Here is a 12527-nt window from a genome sequence, read left to right as displayed (position 1 = left end):
TCAAATGTGCCATCTGCCCACACCTGGTTTGTATCCCACCATTCATCACTTGTTCACGTGTCTGTCTAAAGGACTCTTAAATGTCACCATTATATTTGCTTGCCCCATTTCCCCAGGTAGCATGTTCCATGGGCCAGGTCTCTATGTAGCATAAATCATCCTGCATATCTTTAAACCTTTTCCCATTCATCTTAAACCTACGTCCTCTAGTACTTGACATTTCTACCGAGGGAAAAAGACTCTATCTACTCTATGTCTTTCATAATTTTAAAAACTTTTATCAGGTCTCCTCTCAACCTCTAACACTTCAGAAACCAAGTTTCTCCAACCTCTCCTTAAAGCTAATACTCTCTAATCTAGGCAGCATCTCTCTGAGACCAGAGATGCAGAAGTCGGAATCTGGAGCAACACAAAACGCTGGAGGAACTCATAGGGTCAGGCAGCATCAGTGGGTGGAAATGGACAGTCGACATTTCTGATCAATACCTTCATCAGGACTTAAAGGGGGAAAACAGCTGGTACAAAAAGGTGGTGTGAAGGGGTAGAGCAAGAGTTGGCAGGGAATATTCGGGTAAACCTTCTCTGCACTCTCTCCAAAGCCTCCACATCCTTTCTGTAATGCTGGACACAATACACTAAAGTATCCTACCCAAGTTTTACACAGCTGCAACATAACTTCCCAACTTTTATGCTCACAGCTCCTACCAACAAAGGCAAGTATTCAGCATGTGAAGCCATTTTCAGAGAGCTGTGGACTTCTACATCCTTCCCCTAGTACAGCAACCCGAACTTACAGAATATTGCATATGTGGTTCTTTAACATCTCATACATCAGTTACATGACAACCCAACTCCTGTATTTAGCAGGAGACTAGTCCGATGAAGACCAGTGTGCCATATGCCTTTCCAGCACCACATCTGCCTACGTTGCCAGTTTCAGGGAGTTCTGTACTGCACCCCTAGGTCCTTCTGTTCTAGAATCTCATCCAGAGCACTGCCATTGACTGTGGAATTCCTGCCTTGGGTTAACTTCCCAAAATGTATCACTTCACATTTGTCTGAGTTAAATTGCCCCTACCATTTCTTTGCCTGGGGAGGAGCTAAGATGGTAGCAGAGGGTGACTTCTTTGAGCTCATCTATGAAAGAGCTTAAATTGCGTTCTTTAATATCTCCTCTTTCTTTTTCAAAGTGACTAGGGTTCTGTCGGAGTCTGTGATCTCCAGCTGCACTCAGTGTGTGGTTCTTCATAGCAGTGGGTTCCTGCCCCCAGAGCTTGCTGACCAGGCCTTTCCAATATCTCCAGGAGCAGCCTGGGAAATGTGCGCCTTTGGGATGCAGCCTTGCATGGCCCTGTGGTCTCGATTCCTCACCAGTGTTGCCAACTGAGGTGTCACTGGAGATTGGAACATCCAGACAGCAGGTATGGCTGTCAGTGGCCTCTGCACGTGAGCAATTGGGCTCTCTCTCTCTTTTTCTCGTTAGGGGGAGGAGAGGGAGCCTGCTGGTTCTTGAGGTGGGTGAGCTCAACTAGACTGTAGACTGTAATATCAAAACAGCGAGTTGTTAGTCTCCGCTCTTGCTGTGGAGAGGGTGACACCTCTCTCTCCATTGCTAGTGAGAGAGCCTGTGCATGTCAAAATGCTGGGTTATGGACGACAGTTTTGGCAAACCTAGATCATGGTCTCTTTGGGGCTTAGCTATTTCTTGCATGGAGAGTGTTTGTGGGGGGGGGGGGTGTGATGCTTCCTGCTGGAACAAGTTGGGGGAGGGGGAGGATTGATGTTCTGTTGCTGCTTGTGCATGGGAGGGGTGAGGGGGCTTTGGGGTTCTACCATTTCTATATCATTCATTCTTCGGGGTTTCCTTCTGTTTTGTGGATGTTTGTGAAGAGTAAGGATTTCAGGTTGTATACTGTATACATTCTCCGATACTAAATGGAACCATTTTTCAGGCTGAAACCCTTCATCAGGATTTTGTGCGTGTTGCTTGAATTTCCAGTATCTGCAGATTTCCTCATGTTTGCATTATTAAGATGTCAAACAACAATAATCCTGATCCCTGTGACACACCGCTAGTCGCAATCCTCCAATCCACACACAAACCCTCTGCACCACCCTCTGACTACTTCCACTCAGCCAATGGCCAGCTCACCCTGGATCCCATCTGATCTCACATTCCTGACTACCCTACTATATGGGACTTGTCAAAAGTGTTGTTAAAGTCCTTGTAGACAACATCTATTTCCCTGACCTCAAAATCTTCTTGGTCACCTCCTCAAAGTCCCAGTCAAATTTGTGAGACATGATTTTCCACCTGGCTTTGACACTAGTAAAACAAGTTGATTAAACAACTTAACATTCTCTGATATGTTACGGCCACTGAAACTCGCCACTGGAGGTGGGACGTTCTGATTCTGTACCACTCTAACTACATAAGGGAAGACAACAGACAAATGATTGTTAATCAAACCTCATTGAAACGGTTTCTGATTCTGTTTACAGACAGTTCTCAGGATTAAAACCCTTACACGACCCAGGCTGTATTGTGAATAGCACTTTTTTCCTCCAGAAATATTTGCTTCATCTGGCTTCAGCAAAGGGGCTACTCACCAGCAAGTTTCTCTTAAACACAACTGAGAAACTCCTCCGCTTTTTGACCCTGATTCTATCCCTATCGGGGAGAGGAAGTCCCCCACAAGCACTGTTGTGTGCAGCTTCTCAACTTCTTAGCAACTTCCTTGCACATTTGCTCAGTGTCTGTCCCACTAAGTAACAGCTTGCAGAATCAGGCTACTCAGACCAACTCATCCATGCCGACCACGGTGCCTCCAAGGCTAGTCCAATTTGCCCACGTTATGTCTCAATCCCTCTCCAGCCCCATCCATATGCTTACCTAAAAGCCTTTGGAATGTTGTACCTGCCTCAGTCACTTCATTCCCACCCTCTACATGAAGTTGCTGCCCCCCCCAGGTCCGTTTTAAAATCTTTCACTTCTCAACTTAAACTGACATTCTCATTTTTGATTCCCACTCTCTCTGGGAAAAAGATTACATGCATTCCCCTATTTATACCCCTACAACATGACCCCTCGATCCCCTATGCTCCTTGGCCAACTTCTCCCTTTAACTCACACTCCCAAGTCTTGGCAGCAGCCCAATAAATCTTCTCTGCACTCCTTCAAGTTTACCGATGCTTTTCCTATAACAGGACGTGAATAAATGTAGATCAGGACAAGGATATGATCCCATTTTTATAGCTGTCTCAGAACATCCTCTCTCCAGCACTGAAATGTTATTCATTGGAACAGACTGCCCCTCCCCATCACTTTTTCTCCTTCCCCACTGTAGAGCCGGAGTCATAGAGAACAGAAGCAGGCCTTTTGGCCCTCATGCCAACCTTTCCAACTACATTCATCTTGCCACATTGGTAGCATATCTCTTGCTACTTAAATATCTATATTAATGCTTCTTAAATGTACTGACTGTATGTGATTTCACCATCTCCTCTGGCAGTGAGTTCCAAATATCAACCACAGTGTTTGAAAACCTTATCCCTTGGGTCCCCTTTAAAACTCCCTCTCACCTCAAGTCTATGCCCTATTCTTTTTGATACCCATACCAAATGAGCCCACGTCCCCTATGGTGTATGAGTTACAAATGATGACACTGACTACACTCACAAAATGCTGGAGAAACCCAACACATCTCTGGAGAGGAGTTAACAATCAATGATTTAGGCTGTTATCATTTATCAGGACTGGAAAGCAAGATGGGAGAGGTTAAGGAGTACAAGCTGGCAGGAGATAGGTGAAACCAGGTGAGGGAGAAGGAAAGTGGGTGGAGAAGAGAAGATGAAGTAAAAAGCTGGGAGATGATAGTTGGAAGAGGTAAGGGACTATAGAAGAAGGAATCTAATAGAAGAGGACGGTGGAAAATGGAGAAAAAAGGGGAAGGAGGTGATAGGCTGGTGAGAAGAAGGGAGTGAGAGAGGAACCAGAATGGGGATAGAAAAAGAAAGAAGGAGGAGAAAAACTACTGGAGGTTAGAGAAATGATCACTTATGGTCCAGAACACAGGAAGTGCTTTGCATGGTGCTGAGCAACACTGCCTCTACTTACCAGATTTGTTCAGCTAAAAGAAGTAGTATTCTTGAAATATTATTACAATTAGCTTATTTACTGCCCTGTTCTGAGGGAACTTAAATTTCCTGCTACCTGTTTGAATTATTTCCGGTTTGAACTCTCTGTAATTGTTTACTGAACTTCCTTTATTGAACATGCCTCTGCCCCTGTGCTCACTTTAAACTCGACGGGCCCTATACCCTGTACCGTTTTATTCACTGGGCTTCTAGCTCTTGCATCAATACTTTGGTCAGTGAAGTGGAGGGTGAGATGAAATTCCAAAGGCAGGGAGTAGTGAGAGCAAGGAGAGATTAAAACACAGGACAAAAAGTTAACAGACCGGCAGCTGGGTGAATGAAAAACAGATTCACAGGTTCAGACACACATGCATGGACACATGGTCAAATGCAGAGAGGGGGACACACAGGCAGCAGACAAAGATGGACACACAGAGATATGGGCAAACAGATTTCCACGTGCAGCATGACCCTTACCTGACACGCCTCTCGGTACAGCTCTCAATGAACTCTGGTTTGCCCTTGGTCTTCACACACAACATAGCTCCTTCGTGACCAACCTGTGGTGGAAATACAAAGCTGCACTGACTGTCCATGGATTGGGTGTTTGCTGACAGGATGGACATTCCTCATCCGAGTACAGTTCTGGCACCTCACTGGGCAGAGAAGAGGTAACTAGTTAATTTGAGGTCACACACAGAACTAATGCAACCCCAGGAGTGTTGGGTACCAGCATCAACAGTAACCATGAGGATGTTGACTCGGGGATCCAGAATGTCACTAAGAATGGCAGACTCCAGGGTGCCCAGTAACAGGAGGAGGAAGGGCCAGAGTTTGAACACCCACCTGGAGGTCCTGAAGTGCTGGAAGATCAGTCCATCATAGTTTGCCCGTGAGTCATAGGTGGGAGAGTGCACCACCTCCACGTGTAGTTCCTCTGCCACAGGAGGCTCACACAGTTCAGAGTGACTCTCCCCCTGCTCCTTCTGCAATTCTGGCCCCTGGTAAAAGCGCTGAAACACGGAAAAAATACCTTTAGGACATATTCTATTGAGGGAGGGAGAGTGGGATGTGGGTGCATGGGGTGAGAGATGTGAAGTGGGAAGTGGGAACGGAACACTTGGCCATAGGATATGGAGGATGATAGTGGAGGGTTGAATTTGTGATTGGTACCCTTCAGGGATCTGTGTTTGGATTCTTGTTTGTGAATGTCTGAGGTACGATTAATCAATCAGAAAACAAACTTTTGTAGTGTCACACACACAAAATGTTGGGGGAACTCAGCAGGCCAGACAGTGTCTATGGAAGAGACGACATTTTGGACCAAGACAAGTCCTGCTGAAGGGTCTCAACCCAAAACAGCAACTGTACTCTTTTCCATAGATGCTGCCTGGCCTGCTGAGTTCCTCCAGCATCTTGTGTGTGATACTTGGATTTCCAGCATCTGCTGATTTTCTCTTGTTTGTGATTTGTAGTGTTGTTGCTAATGATGAGTTGGTAAGATGAGCAGAGAAATGTCAGACAGAATTTGAACACTTAAAAACATGAAGGATGATTTGGGAAGGACTGATTAGGATAGGTACACAGAATGAATGGTGTGACCCTTGGAAGTATCGGGGAACAATGGGATCTGGGTGTAGACGTCCAAGAATCTCAACCACACAGATTGAAACAAGACCTTTGGTCCACTATGTCTATAAGAAACTATTCATTCTAACCCCATTTATCAGCAGTTGGTCCCTAGCCTTCTTGATACTTAATAAATGTCGTGAGATTCTGCACCTCCATTAACTTCTCCAGCTGTCCATCTGAGATTCCAAGCACCCCCTACACTCCCCCACCCCACCCGGTCTAAATTTATACCCTTTGGACACTTTCTGCCATTGGGAAAAGATTTCAACTCATAGAAACATTCCGAATGTTAAAAGGCCTCAACAGATTAGACATGACAAAATTATTTCCCATGGTAGGGGATTCTAGGGCAAGAGAACATGACTTCAGGATTGAAGGATGTCTTTGTAGAACCGAGATGTGGAGAAATTACTTTAGTCAGAGGGTGGTAAATCTGTGGAATTTGTTGCCACAAGCGGCTGTGGAAGCCAAGTCATTGGGTGTACTTAAGGCAGAGATAGATAGGTTCTTGATTAGCCAGGGCATCAAAGGGAACAGGGAGAAGGCAGGGGAGTGGGGATGACTGGAAGAATTGGATCAGCCCATGATTGAATGGTAGAGCAGACTCGATGGGCCAAATGGCCTACTTCTGCTCCTATACCTTATGGTTCAACTATATCTCAATGCCTTGAACAATTCTGCATATCTGCCTTAAGGGCAGAAGGTAGGAGATAGCTCAGTGCTGACTGGATTCTTTTTGATCGCTACCAGAGAAGGGATCTGAGTGGCCTATTGTTTCGTGGTTTGCAATGGCATGCAGGTTGGCCTATCTGCCCCGTTTGGTGTCCCTCTCTCAATGATGCCATAGGATGGTATCGTGGTTCAATGATTTTTATGGATTGAACTACTGCATTAGGTGGCTTTTTCGGACTTATGGTTTTTATATTCTATGTTTTTTTATCACCTGTAACCTTTTCTGTTCTGTTGCACGAGGGGAGGGTGTTTGGGGGGTTGATGTTCTGTCATATTTTTTTGTGAATTGATGTTCCTGTTCTGTTTAGTGCGGGGGGTGGGGGGGGGGGGGTTGATTGGGACGCCGGTCTGTTTTGTGCAGGGTGGGTTGGGTTTGGTGTTTCTCTTTGAACAACTCATGTTCCTTCTTTGTTTCGTGGCTATCTGGAGAAGACAAATCTCCAGACTTGTATATGGATACGTGCTTTGATAACAAATGAACCTTTAAATCTTTGAAATACACCAAGTGACTTGCTTCCACAGCCGTCTGTGAGAATCATTCCACCAAGGGCACAGTGACCTCCTCCATCTCTATAACTGCCTACACAAACCGCTTTGGGAAAATGACTATGTGTTTTCATTCCGTCAAAGGAAAAATGTTTAAGATCAAAGTTGAGAGACTTACAAGGGACATTAGGGGCAGATTTTTCATGCAAAGGGTGGTGTATCTTTGGAACGAGGTGGTTGAGGTGGGCACATTAACAACATTTGGAAGGCATCTAGATAAGTACATGGATGTAAGAGGTTTAGAGGGCTATGAGCAAAGAATCAGAATCAGAATCAGACTTTAATCTCCAAGTACCTGTGCACATACAAGGAATTTACTTCCGGCAGATGTTGTCTCTCTGCTCATAACAGATGATAAATATAGATGAAAATATAGATTAGATGGGACTAGCTCTCTGGGCAACTCCAGTTGGCATGGATGAACTGAGCTGAAAGAGCCCATTTTCATGCTGTTTGACTTTATGATTTATGTTCCAGAACAACTTCTGCTGCTTCCCTCAAAAGCTTGGAATATGTTTCAGCAGGTCCTGGTAACTTATCCATGGCTGAAGATGATGGAACATTACAGAAGTCAATGAGAGAAGCTGTCAGGGTCAGGGCAGGACTAGTCTAGAGATTTCAGTAAATTTTAAATGCACCTACCTTGACTCTCAGTGCTCTGTGGGAGGTAGGCACTGGGGCCCCCTTGGAGATGTTGAACCACATAGTGTGGGAGATTGCTGCCATGTCCTGCCCCAGCTCCAGACTGGCCCCCTCACCCCCCTCCAGCACCAGCACACAGGCCAGGAATTCAGTTACTGGCCGCCAGACAGTGCTTGGCCCCTGAACTCCTGCTTCCAGCCTAGGAGACTTGAGCTCTGACCCGAGCTGATCTGCTTCTGTAGGTGGCTCTGGCATCGAGACAAGGACCCACTGGCAGTGGAAGAGGCCCAGACGGTACAGGGTCCGCCTGTTAAGCAGAAGACAGCTATCCAGGTCCAGGGCCCTGTCACCAAGCCTCAGCTCACTGCTCGAGGCCAGGCCTGGCAGGTCAGCCACCGTCACCTCCAGCCTGCACTCCAAGGCCTGCAGGAAGGACTGGAAATCAGTGGGCCTGTCAGGCTCCAGACTGAGCCCCGAGGCCCAGAGACCACGGACGTAGTGGGCAAAGTCAGAGAGGCACAGCGGTTGCAACAGGTGGAGTGGCTGTGCTGGGGGCAGCTCACCAGGCTCCCTGAAGTCAGTCAGCAGCAGGCAGGTGGACACACTCAGGACTCCCTGCAGCACAGGCTGACACTCCAGGACCACCAGCTCCAGAAGGCGGGCCAGAACCGTCTCACTATCTTCGCCCAGTAAGGGGTGGTAAGGTACGATGGGAGCGTCACCCTGCCGCAGAAGAACTGGCTGCCGCTGGCAGGCCAGGACCAGTAGCCCATTGGCAAACGCAGGGGAGCTTGCCCAGCGCAGGCTGACTCTAGTGCGGGCTCCCAGTACCACCCGGCTCAAGCTCTGCACTGACCTCACCAAGGAGGCCCGCAGCAGGGCTGGGGCACCATGCCGTGGGGACACCGGCCCTTCCTCCACACCCTTTCCCAAGGTTTCGTCCTCACTCACCCACAGCCCATAGTGTACAGGGAAGAGCTTACTGGTGTATATCTGGAATGGCCCAATACTGGGGCTCAACCCTTCACTCTGGGGCCCGAGGGGGTCCTCACGCTGTACCTTGAACTCAGTGGCCCCCTCTGCTGCTGCTCCAGACCCGGGGATCCGCGTACCCCTCGCCTTGAACTCAGTGACTGCCTCCCCTGCTGCTCCAGACCCGGGGATCCGCGTACCCCTCGCCTTGAACTCAGTGACTGCCTCCCCTGCTGCTCCGGGCCCGGGAACCCCCTCACTGTGGACCGTGGGCTCAGTGACTCTCTCCCCTCCGATCCCGGGGACGCCGTCATCCCGGATCCCGGACGCGCCCGCCTCCCTCAGGGGCTCATCCTCGAAGACGGTGGCGGCGGTAAAGAGCGCGGGCCCAGGTCCATGCCCGGAATGCAGTGACAACACGCAGGCGGTGCCGCTGTCTGGACCGGGCCCCGGAGTGAGGGCAGCAAAGGTGGCTTGGGGAATGAGGATCTGCAGCGGGTGCATGTGAGCCGGGAAGTTCCGGCAGAGCCTCAGTTCGACCGGACAGCTCATGGTGAGGGGCTCAGAGCCGCGGTCACAGGCACCACCTTGGTGAAGGGGGCGAAGCTTCAACCGACATCTTGGTGAAGCAGCGCAGGCGTAGAGTGGACAGCTGGAACTATTCGCACGCGCACAACTGCTCCTCCCGCTGGGCTCGTGCATGAAGTGAATCAGGTTTAATGTCGGGAAATTTGTTAACCGAGCGGCAGCAGTACACATGATAATATAGAAAAATAAGTAAGCAAATCAATTTCAGTAAGTATATATAGTTATATTAAATAGTTCAATTAAAATAGTGCAAAAACAGAAATAATATAAAAAAGTGAGGTAGTGTTCGTGGGATCAATGTCCATTTAGGGGAAGAAGCTGTTCCTAAATCGACGAGTGTGTGCACCTCCTACCTGACAATGGAATGAGGGCATATCCGGGGTGATGTGGGTCCTTAATAATGGACGCCGCTTTTCTGAGGGTATCTTGGATATTATGGAGGCTAGTACCCAAGATGGAGCTGACTGTATGTGTATCATTCTGTGCAGTACCACCCCCTATGCCATACAGTGTTGCAGCCTGTCAAAATCCTCTCCACAGTACATCCATAGAAGTTTTCGAGTGTTTTAGGTGACAAACCAAATCTCTTCAAACTCTTAATGAAATATTGCCGCTGTATAGCCTTCTTTATAACTGCATCAATATGTTGGGACCAGGTTAGATCCTCAGAGATCTTGACACCCAGGAACATGAAGCTGCTCACTCTCTCCACTTCTGATCCCTCTGTGAGGATTGGTTGTGTTCCCTTGTCTCACCCTTCTTGAAGTCCACAATCAGCTCATTCGCCCTACTGATATTGAGTGCAAAGTTATTGCTGCGTAATGGCTCAACTAGCTGGTATATCTCACTCCTGTACATCCTCTCGTCTCCATGTGAAATTAGGCTGCTGCCATGTTGATAAAGGACCTGAATGGGCAATGGTGCCATTGTTGTAAAGGAGGCTGTTGAGTGGGCAACGAAGGAACACCTTCTTTAAATGTAAAGTGTTTCTCTTTATACATAAAGAGAATGTATTCCCCATTCTTGTTCCCCTTGTACCCATTCTCTTCTCCTCAACGGCCTAGAACTTACCCTCCTCTTTCCTTTCTCTCATTGTTCACTCTCCTCTCCTATCAGATTCCTTCTTCTTCAGACCTTTACTTTTTCCACCAATCACCTTCCAGCTTCTCATTTCAATCCCCCTTCAGCTGTCACCTACCAGTTTGTATTCCTGCTCTCCCCCATCTTCTTATTCTGGCTTCTGTCCACTTTCTTTCCCATCCTGAAGGGTCTTGACCCAAAATGTTGACTCTGTCCATTAATGCTATCTGACTTTTTGAGTTCCTCCACAATTTAGTGTGTGTAATTCTTTATACACATGTTGCAGGAACTTTCAAATATTGTTCTCACGCACTTTCCTGTATTTTCAACTTGGGAACACAGAGGTGTAGACACCGTCTTGGTAAGGGAAACTGGTCAGTGGGGCAGAACTATGGGCGCCATCTTGGTAAGGTAATAAGGTGATGGAAAAATGCAGCATCTGGAGAGGCTGTTTGTGTGTAAAGGGAGGCCTAGGAAGTGGGAATCTTTTAAAAATGAGATTGGGGGAGACCAGGACCAGCATGCTATTTTCAGAGCGGAAGGTAAAGCTGGCAGGAGTGGCTTGGTTAACAAGGGATATGTAAGTTCTGGTCTGGGGAATATCGACAGGTGGAATCTCTTGGGAGTATAAGGGATGTATGAGTACATTTAAGTGGGAAGTCAGGAGGTCAAAAGGAAGACATGAAATATTTCTGACAGGTGAGATCAAAGATATGGCATTCAGCATAAGGATTTTCACCTGCCCTCGAGCAGAAGATACAAAAGACCGAAAGACAGCTTCTATTCCACCATTACAAGACTTTGTATGAACCTCTTATGCTAAAAATGAACTCTAATCTCCCAAAAGACTGTACATTGTGGTGGCATTGCACCTTGTTGTCAGCCTCTACTGCAATTTCTGTTTTCCTTTAGTACAACCTCAGTGTAATTATGCATGAAACCTTAAACAAAACCTTTACAATGTATCTCAGAGAATGTGACTATAAACCAATTACTAAATATATCAAGAGCAAGAGTAATGAGGAAAGGTATAGCTCCCCTTTGGCTATTTCCACTCTTTGCACCTAGATAGAGGGACTCAACCCAAAACGGTCTATTTCCCCCCATTGCTGCTGCTTTTCAGCTCCGTGGTGGGTTGCTTTAGCTTCTGCAGTCCCTTAATGCTCAACACATAGTTGATCACTCTGACCCATTCTCTCCCTATTCACCTTTCTCTCTTAATATACTTGGGGAGTCTCTTGGGATTCTCCTTTGCATATTTGTCAAGGATACCTCTTGCCCTTCTTTTACCCTCCTGATGTCTTTCGTGTGCTCCTGTACCCCTTGTAACTCAAATGATGCACCGATCGCAGTTGCCTTGACATGCCTCCTTCCTTTTCCCTACTAGATCCTTGATATTCCTCAGCATCTACAGTTCCCTACCTTGCCAATCTTGCCCTTCACTCTAACAGGAATATGCTGTTCCTGAACTTTGCCTATCTCATGTTTAAAAGCCTTCCACTTGCCAGGCATACCTCTACCTGCCACTGGTCACTCCCAACCAACCATTGCAAGTTAGAAACATAGAAAACCTACAGCACAATACAGGCCCTTTGGCCCACAATGCTGTGCCGAACATGTACTTAATTTAGAAATTACCTAGGGTTACCCAAAGCCCTCTATTTCTCTAATCTCCATGTACCTATCCAGGAGTCTCTTAAAAGACCCTATCGTATCTGCCTCCACCACCATCGCCGGCAACCATTCCATGCACTCACCACTCTCTGTGTAAAAAAAAAACTTACCCCTGGCATCTCCTCTGTACCTACTTCCAATCACTTTAAAACTGGGCCCTCTCATGTTAGCCATTCAGCCCTGGAAAAAGCCTCTGACTATCCACATAATCAATGCCTTTCATCATCTTGTACACCTCTATCAGGTCACCTCTCATCCTCCGTCACTCCAAGGAGAAAAGGCTGAGTTCACTCACCTTATTCTCATAAGGCATGCTCATAGTAATTCCAGTAATTCCAGTCTAATGGCACATTGTAAGTTGCCCCCAGTGTGTGGGTAAGGCGATGGGTGGGGTGGGGTGGTGGTTGAAGGCACATGATGAGAGTGAGTGAGTTGCAGGGGAACAATAGGCGAGGATGGTGTTTGGATTACTCTCCTTTGGGGCTGGAAAGGGCCCAATAAGCAAAATAGCCTCCCTTGGTTGT

General features: G+C 47.2%; 1 protein-coding gene across 1 annotated transcript in view; it reads right to left on the bottom strand.

The window, feature by feature from the left end:
• The window catches only part of pex6 (peroxisomal biogenesis factor 6), a 35415-nt gene extending 26037 nt beyond the window's left edge, over positions 1-9378 (bottom strand). Inside the window, exons 1-3 of the mRNA XM_059983473.1 lie at positions 7690-9378; positions 4795-5150; positions 4615-4737 (exon numbers count right to left, since the gene is read on the bottom strand). Of these exons, the coding sequence (XP_059839456.1) occupies positions 4615-4737; positions 4795-5150; positions 7690-9363 (2153 nt within the window). The 5' untranslated portion in view covers positions 9364-9378. The remainder of the gene's footprint in view (positions 1-4614; positions 4738-4794; positions 5151-7689) is intronic.
• Between the last annotated feature and the right edge of the window lie 3149 nt (positions 9379-12527).

Source organism: Hypanus sabinus, chromosome 10, assembly GCF_030144855.1.
Source record: "Hypanus sabinus isolate sHypSab1 chromosome 10, sHypSab1.hap1, whole genome shotgun sequence".
In the NCBI taxonomy this organism is placed as follows: Eukaryota; Metazoa; Chordata; class Chondrichthyes; order Myliobatiformes; family Dasyatidae; genus Hypanus; species Hypanus sabinus.
The sequence above is the reverse complement of the archived record's forward strand: the minus strand, read 5'-3'. Positions and strand labels throughout refer to the sequence as shown.